Genomic DNA, 26438 nt, shown 5'->3' on the forward strand with positions numbered 1-26438 from the left:
CACACACCATACCTGCCATTCTCTGCATTCCTCATGGCTGGAGAGCTCAAATAACGTGATGGCATTGTAGAGCTGCCAGAACTGGAGAGAGGGGAGACAGGCACTGCTCAGCCCACCGGAGTCCCCCGGAGACCCACGTGGGAAAGCCCAGGGAGAGCGCCAAGCCCCCCAGCTTCTGCTGTCAACTGCCCCTGAGACACTGACAACCCCCCAAAATGAAACTGGGGCACCCTGCCTGGGGCTGGGCGTGCTGGTGCCGAGGGCCAATGCCGGCTCTTGCCTTTGGCATCCCTGGACACTGGGGCCGTCCCAGCCCCAGGACCCCGTGGGGGCCAGCTCGGGGATGGCTGGTGAGAGAGGGAGAGCCCTGAAGACCTTCTGTTCCCGGGAGGTCTGCCCAGTGTAGGGGACACCCACAAACGCCAGGGGGACTCACGTGGCCACAGAACAGGAAGGGCAGAAGGAAGGTGAGGCCTCGCCACATCCAGGACTGAAATCCTTCTGTGGAGAGGAAGGAGGGAGCGAAGCGCCCGTGTGAGGTGGCCCAGGCATGCCAGTCGCTCTGAGCTTAGCCAGGTTCAAACGCACGGGTGGGGGAGGGGCGCAGCCCTCACCTCCTCCAGGTGGGTGAGCGCTCAACAGGAAAGTAACCCAGGAAAAAACACGCAGAACACCTGCCACCAGGCCTGACTGCCCTCACGCCTCAAGTCACCATGAACCAAGTGGGCTGACACCTCTTACAGAACACTGATGTGCCGGCACGAGGTTTCTAATAATTTCTTTAATTTGCACGAGATTTTGCATTTTATAATTGGCTTTTGCATGCATCACTTCAATCGAGTCTTGATGAAATAGAGCCTGCTGTGCAGAGTAATTCGATGGAAATGACCATCTTAAAAGACAGAAGATTTTTATCAGCCACACTTTTCCCTGAAAGTTTAGATGAGGAGTCTCCGAGTTTTCCTAACGGGGCACCCACCTTGCTGAGTGAAAGTTAAGCACACATAAATTGCGTAAGGGTAAAAACACTAGACTAAGATTATGTACATCATAAAACACAGACAAAAAATATCCATTTAAAAAGAAGCTAGAGGCCAGCATCCAGGGCCTGGCCCACAGCTGGTCTCGCACTTGTCAACTGAAATGGAATCCCACGACGAATTATGAAAAGCAACTGTATTAGTGTATATATGTCAAACCAAAGAAAAAAGAAGAAAAGCAACCGGGGTGAGGTTGGCAGACTGGCTTTGCGTGTGGCAGGTCTTGTCAGGTTCTTACTGGCACCTGTCCCCAGTGAGGAGTGCAGGGCGAGGTCTGGGGGAGCAGGGAGGGCCGGTGCTTGTCCCTCCACCCCCCAGGCTAGGCTACTCACCCACTGTGAGGTCCAGGTGATTCCTCTCCCCTAGGGCCCGCAGCCGGTAGAGGCAGCCCCTCTGGTAATAATATTGCAGGAACTGGACACAGCCTGCAGGGGGAGCACAGCGCCCAGCTCAGGGACTGGAAGACCCAGTGACACCTCCACTGCAGGCTGGCAGGTCTCCACTGCCCAGAGGGTACAACCTCCTCTCACCCCCAACACACGGGCGCGCGCGCACACACACACACACACACACACACACACACACACACACACACACACACGTACGTGTCTGAACCTGCTTTTATTCCTTCCAAGAGAGCTCAGGTTATCTGAGACTGCAACTAAGCCCCAACTAGGCTAGAAACTTCTGGAGCTTTCCTAGGCATGCAGTTGGCACTCATCAGATGCTTGCTGGCATGGTGGCACCATGCTGGGAGCTGTGTGCTCCCAGCACCAAGACATGAAAGAGACAGTTCCATACAATGGGGTACTTTGTAGTCACTAAGAATTAAGGAGGCAGAATTCCGTGTTGACGTGGAAAAATACCCATGATAATTGTTAATAGAATATAAACTTGTTTATAAACAAAGCTAAGTAGAGGGCTCCCATGTTTGGAGACTATACATAACGCAGTATATGTGTATATATATATTTATGAATAAAAAAGTTTGAAAGGACATAGATCGATTAACACCCTAAGGGTGGAATTATATGTAATTTTCCTTCTTGGCTTATGTTTGTATTTGCCTGTAAGCAGGGTTTTATTTAAAAATTAAATTGTATTTTTTTTTTTTTTGCGGTACGCGGGCCTCACTGTTGTGGCCTCTCCCGTTGCGGAGCACAGGCTCCAGACACGCAGGCTCAGCGGCCATGGCTCACGGGCCCAGCCGCTCCGCGGCATGTGGGATCTTCCCGGACCGGGGCACGAACCCGTGTCCCCTGAATCGGCAGGCGGACTCTCAACCGCTGCGCCACCAGGGAAGCCCTAAATTGTATTTTTTGAATAGGTAATATGTACTTGGCATAATATTTAAGGGGAACAAACAGGTACTTGGTGAAAAGTAAAACTCTCTCCCTGTCCCCCAACCATCCAATTTCTGCTTCTCAGAGGTAACCCCTCACTGTATATAAATCCGGAGCTATTCTTAAATGAGAAAAAGAACAAAAATTTCCATTTTGAGGAAAACAGAGTTAGTGCCCCCAACACCCCTCAGTTCCTGAAGGGTACAACTGGCTCAGTTCTGATCCAGGGAAGAAAAAGGCAGTGACTTGGACTTCCCTGGCCATCCAGTGGTTAAGACTCTGTGCTCCCAATGCAGAGGGCACGGGTTTGATCCCTGGTTGGGGAACTAAGATCCCACATGCTGCGCAGTGTGGCCAAAAAAAAAAAAAAAAGAAAAGAAAAGAAAAGAAAAAGGCAGTGGCTGGAGATCCAGGGCGTGGGTGTGGGTCAGACATTGCTCTCTTAAGGCCAGGGGCTGGGCGGTAGGATGGAGTTGATGGGGGGTGGATGGCTCCTTCTGGATTTCTGGGACCCTCCCCTGTCCCCGGCCGACCAGGGACTTCCCCCAGTCTCACCTCCCTTCCACACAAGACACACCCTTCACAAAACAGCCTCCATCGGTGAAAGCCACACCAAGCCTCCTCCCCTGAATCCGAGCAAGAGACACTCACTCTGAAAAATGGAGAACGCTAAAAACTGATCGCGAAACTTCTGATAAATTAGTCCGTTAGGCCTGCAGAGAAGTGGGGGAAAAGCAAAGATGAGCCCCCGCTCTGAAATCATTTGATCATCCCCACCCCATCTCTGTTCCAACCAGAAGAGAAAGAAGATTTAAAACCCAGTTCTACCTTCTTTCTCGCCATGTCCCTGGGGCTGGACCAGGTAATTTCCATCACTGCTTTAATCCATTCTACAGCCAGGGGAGTGCAGGTAGGCATCTGGAAGCCTCAACTCCCACCGAGTCCCCCTAACCCTCCATCAGTCACAGCCTTGTCCCTGTGCTTGTTTTGTCCAGATTTGCCTGCTGTCACCCCGGCCAGGAGGCAGACAGGACGTTCCTCGGAGAAGTCCCCAGCCGACTTGGGGTGTCCCTGCAGCCCCGTTGTAAGCTCACGCTTTACTTCATGGCCCAGAAGTCAGGCCATAAGGCCCCTGCATCTGGACCCCTCAGCCACCACCAGTCCTTAATTCACTGGCTCCCTGGGGAGAGTGAGCAGAGGCCCTGGGGCACAGCGGGGGACACTCACCAGGTCAGCATCACTCCAGACAGGAACGTAGACACGTAGTGGTGAGACACCCACCAGCCTTTGATTCTTAAAAGAAGAGAAGGAAAAGGAGCTCAGGCCGGGAGAGAAACGCAAGTGTCTCCCTGCTTCCCAGCCTGTGTCTGCGGGGTGTGCCCTGTGACCCAGAGACAGCTCCTTGGAGGAAGAAACGTACCCAAGCCAGGACTTCTCCTCTCTTTCTGTCCAACGAGATGCACAATCACACAGAGACCCAGAGAGGCATTCGGGCCTCCAGCAGCTTCCCACTACCCTCAGAACACATCCCTAACCTCCTCATGACCCCAAGCCCTGCCTCCCCGTCCCCTCTCCCCCCACCCTAAGAGGCTCCAAGCATCCTTTTCTTTGAATCTGCCAGGCCCATTGCTACCTTGGGGCCTATTATGGGCTGAATTGTCCGCCCCCCCACAATTCCTACGTTGAAGTCCTAACCCCAGTACCTTAAAATGTGACTATATTTGGAGACAGGGCCTTTAAAGAGGTAATTAAGGTTAAATGAGGTCATAAGGATGGGGCCCTAATCCAACAGGGCTGGTGTCCTTAGAAGCAGAGGAAGAGACACCACGGGTGTGCCTGCTCACAGAGCAAAGGCCATGTGAAGACGCAGTGGCCATCTGCAAGCCAAGGAGCGGCCTCAGGAGACACCAACCCTGCTGGCACCTTGATCTTGACTTCTAGCCTCCAGAGTTGTGAGAAAATAAATTTTTGTTGTTCCAAGTCCCTTAGTCTATGGTATCTTTTCATCGCAGCCCGAGCAGACTAACAAGGTCTTCGAACTTGTTGTCCTCTCTGCTCCAAGACCTTGGCCTGCCTGGCTCCTGGTCCAAGTTCAAATTTCAGACCAACTGTCACCTCCTCCAAGAGGCCTTCCCTGACCACCTTATCTAAAACAGCTAGACAGGGGCAGGACAGGAATAAAGATGCAGACGTAGAGAATGGACTTGAGGACACGGGGAGGGGGAAGGTTAAGCTGGGACGAAGTGAGAGAGTAGCATTGACATATATATACACTACCAAATGTAAAATCGATAGCTAGTGGGAAGCAGCACAGGGAGATCAGCTCGGTGCTTTGTGACCACCTAGAGGGGTGGGACAGGGAGGGTGGGAGGGAGATGCAAGAGGGAGGAGATATGGGGATATATGTATACGTATAATTGATTCACTATGTTATAAAGCAGAAACTAACACACCATTGTAAAGCAGTTATACTCCAATAAAGATGTTAAAAATAAATAAATAAAACAGCTAGACAGCCCCGCTCTGGAACACATTACCCTGCTTCATTTTCTTCATGGTGCTTGCGCTATCTGAAATTATTTTCTTCTCACTTGTTTCCTGAACCCTGTTCCCTGCTCAAAAGAGCAGGGATTTTGTCTGTTCATCTCTGACACCTGGCTCAGAGCAGGTGCTCAATAAGCGTGTTGAATAAACACAGAACACTCGCACACATTTATGCAGAGCTGTAGCTACCTACGTTACCCCACACAGATGCAGAGAGACAGCAGACTGTACACGCCGCATCTCGCACCATCCCAGACGCAGCTTCTCCCTGGGAGCCCCATGCCCTAGGCTCATCTCTCCTCCGTCTACAGCAGGCCCTCGCCCCAGTCAGTCCAGAAGCTGCGGGAATCGTGCTGTCAGAGCCCAGCGCTCCCCCGGCTCAGGGCTCTCACTCCACAGCAGGACAGGGAGCCTGGCTGTCACCCCCCTCCGCAGTGTCACAGGCAGCCCTTATTCTTCGAAGTCCCCGAGTGTGTTTCAGGCCTCTGCTGGGCTCCCCGGCCCCTCTCCAGGAGCTCAGTTATCGGAACATGGTGTGGCAGCAATCTGCTCTGTCAAATGCACCCTGGGATGCCAGCAATTGGGACCCCCAAGGCATCCACGTGGGAGTAGCACTCAACCCTCATCTTTCCAGAACTCTCTCGGGAGAGAACTGGAGTGGAGCCAACTGGGGAGATGCGGTCCAGGGCGCTCCTGCTCACCAAATGGTGGCACCTGAGGATCTGCTGGTTTGGGGGACGAGCTGCTGGATTAGACTTTCTTTGGAACTGAAATCATCCTGCAACTTGCTTTCTTGTCTCGACTCCCAGGCAGCTATCTGTGGACCTGTCACTGACTTCTTAAATGCGACACGACATTTCAGGATGTGGCTCTGCCGTTCCTGAAATGTTGCTATCGTCCTCCACGCTGCCACGACATCCTGTGGAAGCCCCCCGTGTGATGACGCTCTTTCTCCAAGGCAGCTACCAGGAAGTACGCAGGATGGCCGGGTCAGTGGGCACGTGCATGGTTACTTCTCAAATTACCCTCCAAAACAGCTATCCCCATTTACACTCCCATCCTCAGTAGAGCCTATCGAGTTCCCCAAACCCTCACCAGAGCTGGACACCCAATTTTAAAATTTCTCCCAGTCTTATTATGTGACAATGGGTGTGTCGTGGAGGTTTTAATCTGCTTTGTCCTAATAAGTGGATTTGACTGCTCTTAAAAACCTTCCAACCCGAACACAGACATCATAAAAGCAGGAACAGCATCTTACCCCTCTCTTCTCTTTGCAGCCCTTCAACAGTTCTGGCCATTAAAATAAAAAGAAAGAAAGAAATGAAAGGGACCTCCCTGGTGGTCCAGTGGTTAAGACTCTGTGCTTCCAATGCAGGGGGCCTGGGTTCGACCCCTAGTCAAGGAACTAAGATCCCACATGCTGCAGGGTGTGGCCAAAAAAGAAGTTTTGGCCATAAATTGGGTGTTAAGGCAACGGCCTGTGGATGCTTGAGGGGTTGTGGTGAGGAACAAGGTTTTAGGTGGGTCTTTATTCCCAGCGCTAACAGCATCAGGTAAACAGAAATGCTGAAATGAAAAAAGTGGCGTCCAGGAGGTGCAGCTGGTCTAAATGCCACCAGCACAGAGGTGATAGGAGACTGATGCAGGTGCCACGTGAGTTCACGGGACAGGATGAGACATCCGTCCACTTCTTTGTTCCCAGTCTCCCCTTCCCCGTGTCCCTGTCTTGCCCGTTAAGAGTCTACAATGACCCCTGGCTCTAATTTTCTGACTGAAAACACAGTTGGCCCCATCCTTAGACTTTCAGCTTGAAGAGCTACCAAGAAGGCTCTGCAAGCCCTGGAGGCCTGGCAAGCCCCACTGTCCTTTGTCCTACCCCGCAAAGGTCCCTTGAGAAATGCCCTCTCTCTGTACAGGAACGGCTGGAGCCAGACACAGGCTCTGGGCAACAAGCTTGGCTGAGCAGCAGCTTTTAATTTCACAGCTCACTGTGCCCAAAGCCCAGCGCTGACAGATGCCACCAATAAACACAGCTCAGCAGCACTGGGAGAGGCTAAAAATGGCCTCTTCCCCAGCGTGCATTCACCAGCCCCATCATCCATCTGCACACCCCAGGGCTCTGGGCTGGTTTCGTTCACATGTGTATGTTTATATAACAGTTTTACTGTGATGTCATTCAGACACTGTACAATTCACCCATTTAAAGTATACAACTCAGTGGTTTTCAGTATATTCAGAGTTGTGCAAACATGACCACAGTCAGTTTTAGGACATTTTGTTTCACCCCAGAAAGAGAGCTGCACCCGTTAGCAGTCACCCTCTGGGCCCGTTCTGCCACAGAAATGAAGCCTGCAGGAGCTTGTGGGCTTTTTAAATGAGCAGACAGTAGATGCCCCAGGAAGGGTGGCACACTGCGTGGCCAGAAGTTAGGGACAGCATGTCCTGGTATCCAGGGACTGCCTGGAGAGCTCCCTTCAGGACACTTCAGCCATGTTTGCATGTGTGCATAAGACATGGGCACCAGTCACTATTCAACCCCTGGCTGTTTCTGGCTTTGAGCTTCGGGTCAATCTGGGCGGCTGGGGGAATGGCTTCCACACGGAGGCGCCCTCTTGCCCCTGCCACCCCTACACCTCTGTATCCTAGGCAAGGCCCTTATAAAAACCCATCAGATCTAGGCATTGGTGGGTTGGCTTGCCAGAAAAGCCAACATGATTCCTGATTCCTTATGCATTCTGGCCCAGAACTACGGCAGAGGACATCTGTTTTGCCTGCCTGTCAATCACTCCCTATTCTGGTTCTCCCCCTTATCGGTCCTTCGGGGAATCACCTCACCCCCACACTCAGTCTGGGTGGCTCAGTGGAGTTAAGATAACTGGGCACATCGCCCAGAGCCAGCCAATCAGGGCTCCGCATCCCTCCAGCCACAGTGATTGGGGCAGGGATGAGCATGTGACCTGCACCTAGCCAGTTGGAAGTCTGTCTCAAGATCGCCCCTAGGCCCGTAGAGGAAAGATGCTCTTTCCGCTCGGACTGCTGATCTGGTAGGATGCTGGCCTGGGCTGCTGGGAGCCAGTGAAGGAGATGACGGAATGAGGAGAAGGAGGGGCGGCTGTTACATTGTTGAGCCCTTCTGACCTCCCTGAACTATGTATATGCTCCCATAAATACCCCCCATGTTGACTCCTATCAGGTGGTTTTCTGTCATTTACAAAATTTGCAAGGGAGGGTGACTTGCTTTATCACACTAACTGAGCTAATGAGCTACATCTCACATGGGAAGCATCAGACACAAACCAAGGGTGGCTCCAGCCCATGATGGGGGGCATCCTCCCCACACCCCACCTCTCCAGGCCTTCTTCCCCCAATACACCCCTAATTCAGGTCTCAGATGCAACTGGGAACAGGACGAAAAAGGCCCCGTCAGGCCAAAACTTGGGCAGCAAGCCTCCAGGAAACCCATATGGCTCAGTTCCAGGTGTCTTTCGAACACGGGTATGGCCCCAATGACCTTCCCTCATCGCAGAGCTTGGGTTCAATTCATTTCTACATAGACCCTGGGGTGTTTACTGGGTACCAACTGTGAGCTCCAGAGCTAGCCCTGAGACGCTTCAGAAATGAGAAAGGTAGTATTCATACCAATCCGGACCCACTCCCTCTTCCTCACTGTGCTTTCTTGAAAGGGTTTCTTAGCTATTCCCTAATAAGGGCCAAGTGTGAGGGGAAACCTCACAGGCATCTCCCTTGCCCGCCCCCAGGAGAGAAATCAGCTCTGAGAAGGAGCTGGGGGAGGATGGAAGCTAAATACCCAACAGATGTTGAGGATGAGTCACAGGTTTTTAATCACCCAGATTCCATCCACCTGCCATGCCTCCCTCCCCCACAAACTGGCCACAACTCCCATAGTCATTCCAGAAAACGAGACACCTTTACAGGCCCACCCCACTCATTCCACACTCCCCACCACCAACACATCTGTCGTCCCATCAGAGCACAAGCCCTAGGGAGGCCCCAGAAAAGGCCCCATTAAAGTGTCAGGAAAGTGAGGTGGCTTTGGAATCCCCCTTTCCCCCTTCAGCCCTCCTCCCTGTTTTCCGGGTGTGCCCCACACTTGCAGGCACCTCCACTCAGTCCTGCTTCCTCCTCTCGGGGAACCACCCCCCATCCACATCCACAGAAAAAAGTGACCAGGGTAACTCTTACTAAAGTGTTAGTGACTGTTAGAGATGTAGCATGTCCCTGAACACTCTTAATATGAGTCCAGCAGAAGGAGGAAACTCTAAGGCCAACAGCAAGCCCAGGGATGCACAAAGAGAATTAGTAACAAGAAAGCCTGGCCCATTGTCCTGGGCCCATTTCCCCACTATGTACTACTCTGAGTCCCCTCCGACCCCACCCAAAAGCTGGAAGACGCTATTCACTAAAATTAAGGAAAACTACAAATGTTATTTATTTGGTAAGATTTTCCACTTCAGTGTTTCCCAAAGCATGGGGCATGTACCACCAAGTTTTGGATGGTACCTGTGTGTAACACTAGATGATACTGAATCACGTGGTGAGAAGTCATGTTTTCTGTTCTTTCCATTCTCCTGATTAAGTCAAGGAGAGAGTCTCAGTTAAATGCTAGGACACCTTTAATGCCTCTCGAGATCTGCTAATCTCCCTTTTTACACACATACACACGCTTAAGAGAAATAGCAGGCCTCAGGTTCAGAGCCTTCAGGAAGCAAGATTATTGGCTTCAATAAGTTAGACAATGAAAACGAAAATCTCTTTTTACACTATTTCCTCTTTCCTGCAATTGATGCTGGTTTTCCACGTATGGTGGTGAAATAGTTTCCTTTTAAAATAAATTAATGTTTATTTAAGTAGAAAAAAAAAAGGAAGGATGGATTTAAAATGTGAGAAAATTATCATCCAGGTGATATTGGACATGGTAAAAATGGTGTGCATGGGACAAGAATGAATGCAGTTTGAGAAACACTGATCTTTTCTAAAGGGCTACATGCTACAGGGCTGCATACCTAAGAACTGCTGTTCCCCTGGTCCTTACCTCTTGGCTCTACGTTCGGGGTAAGGCCCGGCAGGGCAGGGATATGCCATAAGAGACCACTGGGCAGAGAAGTAAGATGGTGGCAAATTATTTGGGGGGTTGGCAAACACCCCAATCTTAAACACACAGCTCCTGGCCGTTCCTTACCAGCCCCAAGGAAGGAGGAAGTGGGGAGGGGTGGGAGGTTGTTACTTTATGTTTCAGGAAAAACAGGGACGGGCTTCCCTGGTGGCACAGTGGTTGAGAGTCCGCCTGCCGATGCAGGGGACACGGGTTCGTGCCCCGGTCCGGGAAGATCCCACATGCCACAGAGCGGCTACACCCATGAGCCATGGCCGCTGAGCCTGCGCGTCCGGAGCCTGTGCTCCGCAACGGGAGAGGCCACAACAGTGAGAGGCCCGTGTACAGCAAAACAAACAAACAAACAAACAAACAAAAAAAACAGGGACAAGAATGGTGTGCAGAAGTTCAAATGGACAACCCCAAAAGGCATCAGACCTGTGGAAAATGGGTCCTGCAAGTGGCAAGTCGTGGATCTTAACTCAGTCCCGAGACTCTCATTGCCCTGTGAGAGGACCATCCACTTTCCTCAGCAGAATCCATTCAACCTTCTGGTGACAGTACCCTGATTTTCCTCTGGGAAACCATTCCTCTCCTGACACTCAGCTTCTAGGCTTTCATTGAGAGCCCTGGGGGTGGGCACAAGGCTCACAACCAGCCAATCACAGCAGCACATTCTCTGGCCACAGCGATTGGTTCAGAGATGGGCACGTGATCAGTGAGTGCCAGTAGGACCCAGTGAGACTCTTGGAAGAGAGGAACGTGCCCTATTTTGCTGGGAATGCTAGAAATAAAGATGTGAGCCTGGAGCTGCTGGGGGCTCCTACCTGGAATCTGAGAATAAAAACAGCACAGTAGAAGGCATAGGTGAGAGACAGAGAGAAACTGGGTCCTGATGACATTGTCTGAACACCTGGATTAAGTCTTACCTGAAGTCAGTGCCAATGGACCCATTCCTTGATATGAGAGTATAAATTTCCTACTGCGTTAAGAAGTACATTTGAGTTAGGGTTTCTTGTAAGCAAGAGACTGAGCACAGCAAATGAGGTGCAGCAGCCGATACCGTTTTCCTCCTCCCTGGGTCTGAATGGTTATGAATACCCCACCCCCACAAGGAGGAAGGGAATGCAAGGCGAGGGTGACAGCCCTCACCTCCATGACAGATTTCCCTTTGGCTCCCCCATACCCCCCACAAAGCCGGGCCCCCAATTACCTCGAGCCGTTGCTGATGAGAATACTCTCCCGAATCGTCAGGGTGCAGTAATACCATACCAGCAGGAAGTTAAAGACTTCGTCTGTCACCCTGGCATAGAGAAACAGCACCCGGGAGGGGAGGCAGGCATGAGAACCAGGGACGGCTATCCCCGCCACCACAGCTGGACAGCAAACCAGGATGAGAACTGCCCACAGAGGCATGCCTCCAGAAACCCCCAGTGACCCCGGGAAGGCTGCAGCGTGTCTTCTCTCCACCTAGAATGCCCATCCCCCCGCTCACCTTTCTACATGAATCCTACCCGCCCTTAAGGTTCTAGCTGAGGTTTTCCCTCCTTCCTTGACCGCTCAGCCCACGACAGCCTGTTTCCCTTCTAAATTTGACATCTGTCTGATATGAAATTTCTGGTGGGATGACAAGAGAAGGACTTTAAGCCGGAAACCTAATTTGTAATTTTAAACTATCTGCAGTGTTAACTTCAGTGTAAACTCCTTCCATCCCCTTAAACCGTCTGTAAACTTTGCTGCACATACAAAAAGATGAACTTAAGAACTCCCTGGGCTTCCCTTGTGGAACAGCGGTTAAGAATCCTTCTGCCAGGGGTTTCCCTGGTGGCACAGTGGTTGAGAGTCCGCCTGCCGACGCGGGGGGCGCGGGTTCGTGCCCCGGTCCGGGAAGATCCCACATGCCGCGGAGCGGCTGGGCCCGTGAGCCATGGCCGCTGAGCCTGCGCATCCGGAGCCTGTGCTCCGCAACGGGAGAGGCCATGGCAGTGAGAGGCCTGCGTATCGCAAAAAAAAAAAAAAGAATCCTTCTGCCAATGCAGGGGACACAGGTTCGAGCCCTGGTGCAGGAAGATCCTACATGCCGCGGAGCAACTAAGCCTGTGCGCCACAACTACTGAGCCCGCGTGCTGCAACTACTGAAGCCCGTGTGCCTAGAGCCCGTGCTCCGCAACAAGAGAAGCCACTGACCGCAATGAGAAGCCCGTGCACCGCAACGAAGAGTAACCCCCGCTCGCCACAACTAAGGAAAGCCCGCGTGCAGCAGTGAAGACCCAACACAGCCAAAAATAAAATAAATAAATAAAAATTAAAAAAAAAACCTGCCTCCTCTACGGTGGGCAGAACAGGCCTTAAAGGCAGGCAGAACATGGCAGCTAGAGTCGTGCTGTGCCCTGCTCAGAGGGGAGAGCCTTACACACGCTGTGCATGACCTTGACTGGCCTCAACTTTGCCATCTGTACAATGGGAAGGCTGACCCCTCCATGAGCATTCCTGAGTGAAGGATCCTGGGACAGAGCCAGCAACAGACAGCCCCTCAGAGGGCTCCCCCGCCACTGGCTCTCTCTGACGGGCCCTCGATAAAGACTCTATCTTTGACCCCAACAGGAAGCAGCTCTGTACCTCCTGGTGTCACACAGATCCATTTGTCGTGGGAACAGAAATGACTGCATGGGGAGGGAGAACACCCCCGATCTCCTCCATTCTATCCCTGAACTGGGAGATCCTTTTCCCCAACTACAAAGGCCCTGGGAGGGAAATGGGAGGATACAACTTTAACAATAATAAAAAACTCTCCCAGGCTTCCCTGGTGGCACAGTGGTTGAGAGTCCACCTGCCGATGCAGGGGACACGGGTTCGTGCCCCGGTCCGGGAGGATCCCACATGCCGCGGAGCGGCTGGGCCCGTGAGCCATGGCCACTGAGCCTGCGTGTTCGGAGCCTGTGCTCCGCAACGGGAGAGGCCACAACAGTGAGAGGCCCTCATACCGCAAAAAAAAAAACAAAACTCTCCCAAACTCTTGAAGATGAGATTCTCCTGATTACTTAAATGTGTAAAGTCCCCAAAGAAGAGATGACATTTGAGTAGGGCCTTGAAGGTTAAATATATGGAAATGTGCTTTCATTAGTGTTGATAATAACCAAATTTGACCTGTTGAAATGGACACTTGTACCTATTATGCTCCCTTATATTGTTCCACTGTTTATTTATTATTTACTTATTTATTTTTTATCTTTTGGCCACGCCGCGTGAGGCATGTGGGATCTTAATTCCCCGACCAGGGATCGAACCTGCGTGCCCTGCATTGGAAGTGTGGAGTCCTAACCACTGGACCGCCAGGGAAGTCCCATGTTCTGCTTTTTATTTTGTAGACAATTATAGCATAAATGCTACATATTGCATGAATGTGTATATTCAAATATCTGTTTAAATCTTAGACCAAATAATCAATTTGATATACCTAATGCTATCTTTTAAAAAGGCATTGGAAGGTGTCTTTTAAGCTATGTGACCCTGTTTCATGGTCACAGCCAGATGACAGACTCTCAGCCCCGCTGAACCACTGCCTGCAGAGGCAGTCTCGGGAGGGTCAGGAACAGATTCTGGAGACACGGGGCCTGAGTTCCAATCCAGACTCTGCCTCGTCCCAGCTGTGGGACCAAGGACAAGTCAGTGATTCTCCCGTGCCATCACTTCCCCATCTGTAAAGTGGGGAGAGTCACAGCACCTCCCGGGTAAGCTGCTGTGAGCATCAGCTGAATTTAGAACAGTGCCTGCAGCCTAGGAAGAGCTATGGATGTCCCCTGTCATAATAATTTTGGAAGCACCACAGAGCGTCCAGAGTCCAAGCAATGAGTCTCATATGCCTAATTCTGAGGAAATCAAAGGCCTACTTGACTTGAACAGGAAACGGGGGAGCGAAGACGGCCTCCCACTGCAGAGGGTCACTTAGATATCTCCAGACAGGAGGCAGCCCCAGAAGCGAGCGGTGGTGACCAGCGTATTTTCCGCTGGTCCCTTCCTATATCGGTAAAGAGAGGAGTGAAAATAGTTTTATGGCCCCGGCACGTTAGGGACTTGCTTGAGGTGCTGGTCTCGGTCTGCTCTGCCAAAGTGTTTGAGTTTCCTGTTGCTGCTGTAACAAATGAGCACATACTTAGTGGCTTAAAGGAACACATTTATTCTATTACAGTCCTGGAGGTCAGAGTCTGAAATAGGTCATCAGATCAGAGCTGTGTTCCTCCTGGAGGTTCTAGGAGAGAATCCATTTCCTTGCCTTTTCCAGCTTCCAGAGGCCGCCCGCGTTTCCCTGTCTCATGGCCTCACATCACTCTGACCCTGACCCTCCTACCTCCCACTTATTAGGACCCTTGTGATTACACTGGGTCGCCCGGATAATCCAGGATAATCTCCCCATCTCAAGATTCTTAACTGAATCATCTGCAAAGATCTTCTGCCATGTAAGGTCACGTGTTCGCAGGTTCTGAGGACTGGAACACGCACATCTTTGGGGACTATTATTCAGACTGACACACTAGGCGAGCACTAACTACTGGGAACTTGCAACGTTGCAGGCATTTTACGTGGATGATCTCTCTGGACCCTTGAACAACCCCACAGGGCTGGCTCTCATGGCAGGTGCGTGTACCCCACCCATTCCCATCTGCATGGCTTCCAACAGCCAGAACGTGCAACTCCTGGTGTGCCTAGGGGCTTTCTCAGGCCACCAGAGCTCACCCTGCTGGTGCCAGAGGCAGATCAGGAGGGCAGGGGGATTAACACTCTCTCGGAGTCAATCCTTCCTAGACTGACAGCAGTCGGAGGATAAATACCACCTGCTCCCTCGCCCCTCGGGTGGGTTAACTGAGACACATCCTTTGCTCTCCCACAGTTCCCCAGGAGCACTGAACTCCAGGTGCCCACAGGATAACCCTTCCTTGTCTCACTTCCATTCTCCTACCAGTGTTTCCTAGGATCACCTCCCAAATAAACTATTGGCACTCAAATGCTTGTCTTGGGGGGGTGGTTTCTTCTGGGGGAACCCAAACTACTTCCCATTTTACAGATGAGGAAACTGAGGTTCAGAGATGAGCTGCCCATCCAGGCCCCCACGCCTGCCCTATTTTTAACCCACAGAAGGTGTAGTGGGCTAAACAGTGTTCCCCCTGCCAAGTTCATATCCACCCAGAACCTCAGAATATGACCTTATTTTGAAATAGGATCTTTGTAAATGTAATTTAGTTAAGATGAGGTCATACTGGGTTACTTTTTCTTTTTTTTTTTTGGCCATGCCGCACGGCTTGCAGGATCTTAGTTCCCTGACCAGAGATTGAACCCGGGCCCTCAGCAGTGAAAGCGTGTTGTCTTAACCACTGGACCGCCAGGAAATTCCCGAGGTCATACCGGGTTAGGGTGAGCCCTAAATCCAATGACTGTGTCCTCATTAGAAGACCATGAGAGAGACACAGGGAAGATAGCCATGTGACGACGGAGGCAGAGGCTGAAGCGAAACAGTCTTAAACCAAGGGAACGCCAAGGACTGCCGGTCACCATCAGAAGCCGGGAGAGGCAAAGGAGGATCCTCCCCTAGAGCCTTCAGGGCGAGCACAGCCCTGCCAACCGTGATTTCAACCTTGATTTCAGCCTTCTGGCCTCCAGAACTGTGAGAAAATGTATTTCTATTGTTCTAAGCCACGAAGCTTGTGGTGCCTTGTTACGACAGCCCCAGGAAATGAATACAGAAAGGGATGGGAGACATGGAAATGCCAGGCCCTCAGTGAGCCTTAGATTCGACAACACACCACAGGTTTGTCCTTTGAGGGCCCTAGAGGCCCCAGGGCAAGGAAATCTGGTTGCACATCAAGAATTTCTACCCCTTCCATGGGGCATGTGAGCAGGCATTACTGGTGTGAGCAGCCTTTGCCCTCCAGGGAAATGGGCCAGGCCTGAGGCAGCAGGCAGGCACGGGCCCAGGGCCTGAAAGAGCCTTTGTTTGGACACTCAAGTGGGCAGACCAGCAACTGGACTCCCAGCCAAGCGCCTGTCAGGAAATAAACCCTTGACACGTGGGCCAAATGCCCAGGCCACACTTGGGGAGAAAAGCCAGGGCCAGAGAGAGGAACGAAACCCCCGGGGCAGCGCAGCCTCAGCTCACTGGCCTTGTCCTACACGAACAGAGCAGCCGGCACTCTCAACCACAACGCTGGATGCCAGGCGCTGGGCAGAGCCACGCACAGTGTTAACACACTGAATTGTCATGACAACCCAGGGAGGCAGGGCCTCGTGTCACCCTCGTTTTACAGATGGGGAGACTGAGGCATCCAGAGGAAGCTGCCCATGGCAACAGCCAGTAAGTTTCAAAGCCAGGATTCAAACACAGGCAGTCTGTGGTCCATCTATTTCTTTCTTTCTTTTCTTCCTTTCTTTTAATTTTCTTCCTTCCTTCCCTCCTCTTCCTTTCTCCCCACCCTACCCCCCACTGCCTTTCTCTTTGTAATTGAGATATAATTCACATACCATAAAATTCACCCTTTTAAAGTATACAACTCAGTGGTTTTCAGTATACCAACAGACTTGTGCACCCATCACCACTATCTAATTCCAGAACATTCTCACCACTCCAAAATAAAACCCCCTGTTGCCCTTAGCAGTCACTCCCCGTTTCCCTTCCCCCCAGCCTCTGACAACCACTAATCTGTTTTCTGTCTCTATGGTATTTGCCTATTCTGGACATTTCATATGAATGGGTTCATATCGTAAGTGACCTTTTGCATCTGGCTTCTTTCACTCAGCATCATGTTTCCAAGATTCATCCATGTTATAGCACGTGTCAGTACTTCACTCCTTTTTGTGGCCAAACAGTATTACATTGTATGGGTGGCCCACTTGGGCTTTCTTAACTACTACGTTAAAAGGTCGCTTCAGCAGCCGTTTAGTAGATACTTGTTGGACAGATGTAGGGCGGACAGGACTGCTATTTCCCATAAGAAATGGTCCTTCCTGGGCTTCCCTGGTGGCGCAGTGGTTAAGAACCCGTCTGCCAATGCAGGGGACACAGGTTTGAGCCCTGGGCCAGGAAGATCCCACATGCTGCGGAGCAACTAAGCCCATGCACCCCAACTACTGAGCCTGCGCTCTACAGCCTGTGAACCGCAACTACTGAAGCCTATGCGCCTAGAGCCCGTGCGCCACAACAAGAGAAGCCACCGCAACGAGAAGCCCGCGCAGCGCAACAAAGAGTAGCCCCCGCTCACCGCAACTAGAGAAAGCCCGCGGGCAGCAACGAAGACCCAACGCAGCCAAAAATAAATAAATAAATTTAAAATTTTTTTAAATGAAAGAAAAAAAAAGAAACAGTCCCTCTTTACCCTACACCTTATCACACCAAATGCTGTAGATGCAAGAGAGACCTTGGATCCCTCTCTCATGGCCCTCCTCACCCCCGTATGCCCACCCCCACACACCACCACACCCCCCATCACCTGTAGTGAAGGACAAATCTACACGCCACAGCACCCAGGAGCAGGATGATGGTCAGGTAGAGCTTGAACTTCTCATACTCATCCTTGTAGGCAAATCTGCAGTGACAGACACCCCCAGGAAAGGTCACATAACTATAGCCCACCTCGGGGAAGGACCCTGACCCCATCAGATCCTTGACCTGCTGATCACACTAAGGGAGAGCCTTTCAATTAACGGTGATAATTAATTAGGGAAAGAGGGCCAGTGTGCAAAGCTTCCATGTCCCTGGACTCCTGGTTTAAGGTTCCAAGCCTGTGAAGGGCAGGAAGCAGAGACAGGGGCTCCTCCCCCAACCAGCTACTTCAGTGGAAAAGCCACGGCTCCATTTCCCCTGGTAACTGATGGATTTTGGGTGGACAGGACTGGACTGCCTACCTCCCAGGAGGAATGTGTGTGATAAGGCGTGGAACGGAGCAGGGGCCATTTCTCATGGGAAAGTGGCAGTCCTGTCCACCCCAGGTATTGACTCTGTGAAAGGAAGGAAGGAAGTAAACCTCCCCCAGGTGGTCTACCCACTGAGGAAGAGACCTCAGAGTCTCTTCCAAAAGACCAAAAGCCAGAGTCCCAACTGTGAACGTTTTTTTATTTATGCAAAAATACTAGCTTGGTCCCATTTCTCCTGAGTTGCAAGAGCAAGATGCCTGGATTCTGTAAAGCCAAGTGGAGGGTTGTCTGGGATACTTACTTGGCCTGGTTGCTGAGAAGGGTCACATTCACATTGCCGAGAACCAGATTTAAGTAGAGCCTGGAAGGAAAGACCTGTGAAGGCCACCGTGTTAACAGCCCCAGGAGTGGTCCCCAACCAAAAATATCCGAGCTTAATAAGCATAGCACTGAGCACTGGATATTAGAAAATAGAGTGCTAAGCTCAGCAGTAAAAGCCTCACATGGAGCGAGAATGAAAACGATTAAGTAGAGAACATGACAGCTGTGACATGACCTTCACGATTAACCCATTTCTCCCCATTTCAGCTGGCTTAGAGACCATATTTCCTAGCCTCCCTTGCAGCTAATGTGAGCACGTGACTAAGCTCCAGCCAATGAGGTGAAGGCATGTGTACAGTTTCTAGGTCAATTTAAAAAGGGCTCTTCCTAAGCGTACAAATCTTAAGTATACAACATGATGAATTTTTATATATTTACATATCCATGTAACCAACACCCAGATCAAAGAATAAAATGCTTCTAGCCCCAGGAGGTGCCCTCGTGCCCCCTCCCAGTCAGTAAACTGCCTCGCCCCAAGGATGCCCACTGCTGTGTTAGTTTTCCCTGTTTTTGAACTTCACATAAATGTATACAATGTATTCTCTTTTATGTCTGGATTCTTTCCCTCAATAATAAGTCTGAGCTTCATCCACATTGTCTGCGTCAGTGGTTCCTTCTTTCCCATTGTGTATTTATTCTATGGAGTGGAGGTACCACAATGTAATTATTCATTCTACTGTTGATGAACATTTGACCTGTTTTCAGTTTTCGGCTATTATGAATAGAGCTGCTGTGAATGTTCTTTTTTTTTTTTTTTACCTTGAGATATAATTCACATGCCATATCATTCACACTTTTAAATACTTTTAAAGCATACAATTTAAGATGAATAGATAAAAAAAGATGTGATATATATATATATATATATATATATATATATATAACAATGGAATACTACTCGGTCATAAAAATGAAATGTCATTGGCAGCAACATGGAAGGACCTAGAGATTATCATACTAAGTGAAGTAAGTCAGACAGAGAAACACAAATATCATATGATATCACTTATATGTGGAAACTAAAATATGATACAAATGAACTTATTTACAAAACAGAAACAGACTCATAGACATAGAAAACAAACTTATGGTTACCAAAGGGGAAGGGGTGGAAGAGGAATAAATTAGGAGTTTGGGATTAGCAGATACAAACTACTGTATATAAAATAGATAAACAATAAGGTCCTACTGTATAGCACAGGGAACTATATTCAATATCTTGTAATAACCTATAATGGAAAAGAATATGAGAAAGAATATACATACGTGTGTGTATATAAATGAATTACTTTGCTGTACACCAGAAACTAACATGACATGGTAAATCAACTATACTTCAAAAAAATTATGATTATATTATGTACATATGTGTGTATGTACATATATATTTTCATCCCCCACTCCCTTCTAGAATGTAAGCTTTGAAAGCGCAGAAACTTTGACTTATTTGGAGTTTTATCCACTGTACATAGAATGGTGCTGGGCTCAAAGTAGATGCTCATGAAACTTGTTGAATAAAGCAATAAATCTTAAAAAAATTTAAAAAAATAAAGTATACAACTTAGTGGTAATCATTTTGTAATGTACAGAAATATCAACTCACTATGTGTACCTGGAACTAAAAAAAAAAAAGAATAATAAAGTGAGCTCATAAAAATTTTCTTAATTAAAAATAAATTATACAGTTTAATGGTTTCTGATATATTTACAATGTTGTGCAACCATCAGCATCACCTAATCCCAGAACATTTTCATCACCCCCAAAAGAAAGCCCATACCCACTATCAGCACATTCCCCACTCCCCCCAGCCCCTGGCAACCACTAATCTACATTCCATCTGTATGGATTTGTCTAAACTGGACATTTCGTATAAATGGACTCATGCAGTATGTGGCCTTTTGTGTCTAGCTTCCTTGCTGTGAACATTCAGCACTCATTTCCACCCCCCCACACACACCAGGAGTGGAATTTCTGGGTCGTATGGTATGTATGTGTTTGGCTTCAGCAAGAAATGGCAAACATTTTTGTAAAAAGGGATCTGCTTGCCCTCTGCTGCCTGACTCTTCCCTGTTTCCTGAAAATGAGATGGTGTGAGCCAGCTTTGGCCATGTAGCTGAGGACAACTCCCCAAGCAGGGGTGAAGCAGTAAGTTGGAAAAGGACCCTGAGTCCCCAGGTGACCTTGGGAGCCCACCACTCTTGGCCCTCAGGAGTCCACTCACCCCTGGACTGTTGTGTGTAAGAGACTAAAACCACGCATGTTTGAGCCATTGTGCCATTAGGCTTCTGTGACAATACCCTGTACTCTAACACACTAATAAAGGTGCAAATAAAGGGTTATGGGCTCTCAGGGGAAGAAGGGTTAATTTCACAGAGGGAGAGAGAGGGGTTTGGAAAGGCTTCACTGAGGTGGTAACATGTGAACTGGGCTTTGAAGGATGAGTAGAAGTTTGAGAGGAGAAAAGGGAACAGGAGAACCTTCTTTCTGGCTATGAGTAAATTCTAGGGGCATTTCCAGCCCGCTGTACCTGGAGCAGAGGTGTGAAAAGATCATCCACTTTTCCCACCTAGCATATAGTCCCCACTTCCTAGAAGGGCAGTACAATTTCCCTTCAGAGAATCACTTTTCCCCTAGGCTCTAGGGTAAGGCACATGACCCAGGTTCAGCCAAGGTGGTGCAACTTCCTGACTGGGTCAATAATGATCATGTGACACAATCTAGGCCAATGAGAATCAGTAACAGGACTTTCCCCAGAACTACTAAAGAACAAAGAGGCATTCTCTACTGGATTTGCTAAGCGGGTAGGATGCAAACCCAGAGCTGCTGGGGCCAGCTTGTAGAGAAAGCCTGCCTAAGAATAAAACTCATATGCTGGAAAAGAGAGTAAAAAGAAAGCTAAATGAGGGACACAGCCTAACAGTATCATTTGAGCAGCAGGATCCAGCCATACCTATAGATACACCTGGACTTTACAGTTACAAGAGCCGATAAATCCCCTATTTTTAATTAAGCAACTTTGAGTCGGGTTTCCTGTCATTTACAGTCCAAGGACCCCTGACTAATGTAACATGCACAGAGGACTAGGGAGATCGGAGCTGGGAAAGTGGATCTGAGCCACGCTCGAAAAGAAGGTTATGCTGTTTCATTCTGTAGAAAGCTATCGCCACCCAAAGCCTAGAGTTTTTAACCAAATACAGCAAAAAAAGAAGACAAGAGCAAGGGCTCTGGTAGAAGGCTCTGACTTAGGGCTAGGCCAAACCAGGAAAAAAGTCAGGGTGCTTCCCAGGACGTACTTTTAGCTGCCCACGTCAAGTCATGATACAATATTGTAAGGATCTCTCTCTGGAACAGGGTGGCGGTGATGTCACTTGAGGAAGGAGATGGGACTTCTCTGAAGGAGGAAGATGGAGAGAACACAAGCTCTAGAGTCAGAATGTCTAGTGCTCACGTCCTGGCTCAGCCAAACCCGGTCTGAGCCGCCTGGGCAAGATACTGCCTGATGTCTCTTCTCTGACCCTTGCAGAATGGAGATTCCTGGACCTGACTCACCAGGTGGCTGAGGGTGAAGTGAGTGACATCAGGAGAGCCCCCGGCACGATGCCAGGCATACAGCAGGCTCTCCATCGATGTCTGTTCTCTTGAGAGAGAACACCTTTCCTCTGGACCCCAGGTGGCATCAGGCATGTGGCAGATCCCGGGAACCAGATCTTTCATCTTGTTCCTTGAAAAAGCCCTTCCAGGAATGTCACTACCACACGGGAGGGGCTGAGGTCCCCGCCTGGGTCCACGGAGAGACGTGTAAGGAGGCTTCCTTCTCTTTCCTGCCCTTGTTCCCTCCTTTTCACCTCCAACTCAAGCCCCAACAGGGAGGCAGGAGTCACACAGCCCAGGCGCTCCAGGCCGGGGCATCTGCCCACAGCGCTGGGGCTTGGGGAGCAGGTCCCCAGCTCCTACCCGTTCTTCTTGGGCAGGTAGGCCTCCATGTCAAAGAAGACGTTCTGCCGCTCCTTGACGTTGGCGCCCAACTGCTGAACGAGCTCTGCCTCCTCCCGACTGGCGTGGCGCTTGTACCTGTGGTCAGAGGTGTGGGCGTAAGAGAAGCGGGGGTGTTACACAGACTGCAGGAACAATCTGGAAACTCTGGGTACCGCCCTCCCATCGTGCCATCGCGAGGCGTCTCACAACCTCCGTCCTCCATTTGTATTCTCTGTGTCTGAGGCTGATTCCCTGCTAGTCTTGTGACCTTGGGAATGTCCTTCAACCTCTCTGCCTTATTTTCCATACCTCACACACAGGGATACCATCAGCCTTACCTTAGAGACAATATCAATGTGAGAATAAAGTGAATAAATGCAATGTTAAGCATTTAGAATACCGGACACAAAGTACAAGTTCAATGGATATCTACTGGCAGTGCTACTTTCCAGGCTATTCTATAGGAACAACCTGAAGATTACTAAGAGTACAGACATGAAGGATGCTTTGAAAGTATAAGCAGTCAACCGACCAAGGTCTGACTGTTATTCTTTGGTGACACTGAATCTCAAAACCAGGAAAACAAGTCATAGACACTCTCAGAATAGCAGGGGTCCTTGGTGTGAGAACATAACTCATGGGTCAACCTTCTAACTCAGTGGTTCTCAACTGGGGAAACTTGGGATGAGAGCACTTCCCAAACCATGAAGATACTGTCTGGGAACATTTTGGTTGTGGAGACAGGGGTAGAGGGTTCTACTGGCATCTAGTGGGTAGAAGCCAGGGATGCTGCTCAACATCTGACAACGCACAGGACAGCCCCCAGCAGCAAAGAATTATCAAGAGTGCCACGACTGAAAAACCCTAGACAGATGAAAGACTCTTGAGTCCCGTCATCAGTAAGATGTGTTTTTCCAAGGGTGGTGATGTCATTACATGGAACCATCCACACTCTACACCATGACTAATGGGCCTCCATTTCCAAAATGGTCAGCCAAGGATAGGGGTATAATCAGTAACCATCCCCAGAATTGTCCACCAGGGAAAGGAAGAATTGACCAGGATTCCAGAATTGTCACAAACTCTGGAATGGAGGCCCAGCTAAGTGACCTGGGACAAGCCATTCAGAGCCTGTTTTCCTGCCTCCCTAGGGGGTCACAGTATCCAGCAGACGCCTTCACCTGCAGGGGATGAGAGCACTTCTCAAGCCATGAAGACACGGGATTAGGAAGTGAACAGGTGATCCTGGCCTCAGGGACTGAACTAAGTCAGGAGCTCAAGCATATCCCCACCAGGGATGCCGGACCCCCTACACCAGAGAGCCTGGTGAGGAGTGAGCTCCCACACCCGTGAGAAGGATACTTGCTATTTACCTACCCAGTAGGACTTATTAGAACTTTCCTCTGGGGAACTACGCCTCATCCTCTTCCCCCTCCCGTATGGTTCAAGTAGGGCTGTCCCATGCCCCAGGTCCATAAAGTGAACATATGACTGAGCCTTGTCCAACCAGAGTCTCAATGATTGGTTTGCAGATGGGTACAAGACCAATTCCAGCCAATGAGGATCACACCCAGAACTTCTGCTGGTATGGCCAAGCCAGTAGGAAGAAAGGCTGGAGGATAAAAGCCTGGCACAGTTGGTGGCCATCTCAGTGACTATCTCAGCCAGAGAGTAAAGCCAACCTAGAGGAAGGCAGAATTTAGAGGAAAAAAACAGATTCCTAAAAACACCCTTTGACCCCTGGATCCAGTGATGTCTGAAGCCACTCCTGGTTTTTTCCATTAAAATTTCCATTCTCTGCTCAAGCCAGGCCAGTTTTGAGTTGGGATTCTATCCCTTAAAACCAGGGGAGCCTTTGAGTTTCAGCCAGCCTACCTCTGGAGTGTGCGCTTCAGGTCCTTCAGTCGTGTCTTCTGCTTGTTGATGGAGCTGCTGCACGAAGTCTGGAGTGCGGTCAGCTCCTCCAGCTTCTGCCTGTAGATCCTGTGAGTATCCTAAGGGATGGAGTAGCCCAGGTAGCATGTGCAGGAGGACATAATGGGGTCATTTTTCAGTTTGCTTGTGTCTGGGGATGTGACTACAGAAATCACAGTTTCACAGTTAAGATGATACAACTATGGATAACAAGGGAGAAAGGGGTGGGGTGGGAGGAACTGGGAGACTGGGATAGACACTAATACATGATTGATACTACGTATAAAATAGACAACTGATGGGAACATACTGTAGAGCACAGGGAACTCTACCTAATACACTGTGGTAACTTAAATGGGAGGGAAGTCCAAAAGGGAGGGAATATCTGTATGTGTATGGCTGATTCATTTTGTTGTGCAGTGCAGGCTAATGCAACATTGTAAAGCCACCATACTCCAATAAAATTAATTTTTAAAAAAGAGAGAGGAAAGAAAAGATGATACAACTACACGTATCAAAGATGTGGCTTATAAAATTGGGACTGGATTTGGGGAAGGCAGCACAGCACAGCATTTCTGTAATAAGGAACTACTGTTTTTTCCTGCGCAGGTTCCATCCTTCCTGATGGGAACAGCAACCAAATATGCCTTTGAGAGGTCAGCCACCTCTTGTCAAGTTTTAATCCAGATGGTTTGAGTAGAGCTAACAGTTCCCATGCCAAGAGTGGTCATGTGATCCAGGCCTGGCCAATCAGTATCCTCCAATCCCCTGGCAACTGATTGGTTCAGAGGTGGATACATGACTCAAACTGAGCCAATGAGAGTCAGCCCTGGGACTTTTACCTAGAAGTATTGGTTTAGTGATGCCTTCTTTCTCCTGGGTTTGCTAATCTGGTAGAAGGTACACCTGGGGCTGCTGAGTGGAGAAAGCCTGCCTAAGAATGAAGCCAAGCGGAAAACAGAATTGAGACATGGTAAGAGACAGCATTCTCATAGCACCATTTCAGCCCTTGGATCTAACCAAGTCTGAATGTAATGCTATCTAATACTCTTAGTTACATGAATTAATAAATTTCTTTCCAGTTAGTCCAGTTTGAGCTGGGTTTTTGATCCCGGCAATGAAGAGAGTTCTTGCTAAGTCAACTAAGAAAAGGACACGCCTCTTCCCTTAAAGCCAACCCTCCCTACCCCAGGCACAGTCACTCCAATACATTCAACATCTCATTCCTGGAAATAACCATTCAGGGCCATAAGGCCAGAGGAAATACTAGAGACTTCACCCCAATGCAGGGAGAATGGAACACAGTAATTTCTCGACATTGCTGCCACAGCACACCTCCCCCAAAATAATGCCATATGCAGGGAAACAACCAGTTTCTTCTAGAGTTTGATAATCTAAGACAAATACCAACAATTTGGAGAAAACAATATGGGGGACAGGGACCATAAAATTAAAAACAATAATCCAATGAACATATATATATATATTTTTTTGCGGTTCGCGGGCCTCTCACTGTTGTGGCCTCTCCCGTTGCAGAGCACAGGCTCCGGACACGCAGGCTCAGTGGCCATGGCTCACGGGCCCAGCCACTCCGCGGCATGTGGGATCCTCCCGGACCGGGGCACGAACCCGTGTCCCCTGCATCGGCAGGCGGACTCTCAACCACTGCGCCACCAGGGAAGCCCCAATGAACATATTTAAAGTGGCTCTTTGCTGAACATATTTAAAGTGGCTCTTTGCTTGGGTGGTGGAGAATTGTAATAGCAGAGAGAGAGAGAAAAAGAGGATGGTCAGACAGGGAGGCCAGAGCCTAAACTCTCAAGTCTGTCAAACAGGTTCCTAGATATGAAGGTTAAGCCAAAAAATATGGAAAAAGTGAAGGCCCAGAAGTGAAAAGATAGCAATTAGGAGCCACATGGAAGAATGCTGTAAGCGAGACTCCCTTGGCCCCCAGAAGAGAGGGCTCAGTCCCCTGAATTTATACAGTTTCCTCACTCCTTCCCAGGCCCCAAGAGAGGAAAATTGTGTCTCTTTTTTAATTTAAATTTTAATTTTTAAATAATCTCAAACTTCCAGGAAATTCCCTGGCAGTCCAGTGGTTAGGACACGGTGCTTCCACTTCAGGGGGCCTGGGTTCAATCCCTGGTCAGAGAACCAAGATTCCACAGGCCATGCGACGTGGCCAAAAAATTTAAAATAAAATAAATAATCTCAAACTTCCAAAA

At 49.5% G+C, this 26438-nt stretch overlaps 1 protein-coding gene across 2 annotated transcripts in view; it reads right to left on the bottom strand.

Moving 5' to 3' along the window:
• Positions 1–26438, bottom strand: part of TMEM120B (transmembrane protein 120B) — a gene marked incomplete at both ends in the record, with an annotated part of 54598 nt that overhangs the window by 635 nt on the left and 27525 nt on the right. For both annotated transcript variants that reach the window (XM_079717325.1, XM_079717326.1), the window contains 10 exons: positions 13–81; positions 437–501; positions 1373–1465; positions 3035–3096; positions 3611–3676; positions 11254–11343; positions 17519–17614; positions 18244–18303; positions 22279–22395; positions 24175–24293. In XM_079717325.1, coding sequence (XP_079573451.1) covers positions 13–81; positions 437–501; positions 1373–1465; positions 3035–3096; positions 3611–3676; positions 11254–11343; positions 17519–17614; positions 18244–18303; positions 22279–22395; positions 24175–24293 — 837 coding nt within the window. The remainder of the gene's footprint in view (positions 1–12; positions 82–436; positions 502–1372; positions 1466–3034; positions 3097–3610; positions 3677–11253; positions 11344–17518; positions 17615–18243; positions 18304–22278; positions 22396–24174; positions 24294–26438) is intronic.

The sequence above is a fragment of the Hyperoodon ampullatus genome (assembly GCF_949752795.1).
Source record: "Hyperoodon ampullatus genome assembly, chromosome: 13".
Classification (NCBI taxonomy): Eukaryota; Metazoa; Chordata; class Mammalia; order Artiodactyla; family Ziphiidae; genus Hyperoodon; species Hyperoodon ampullatus.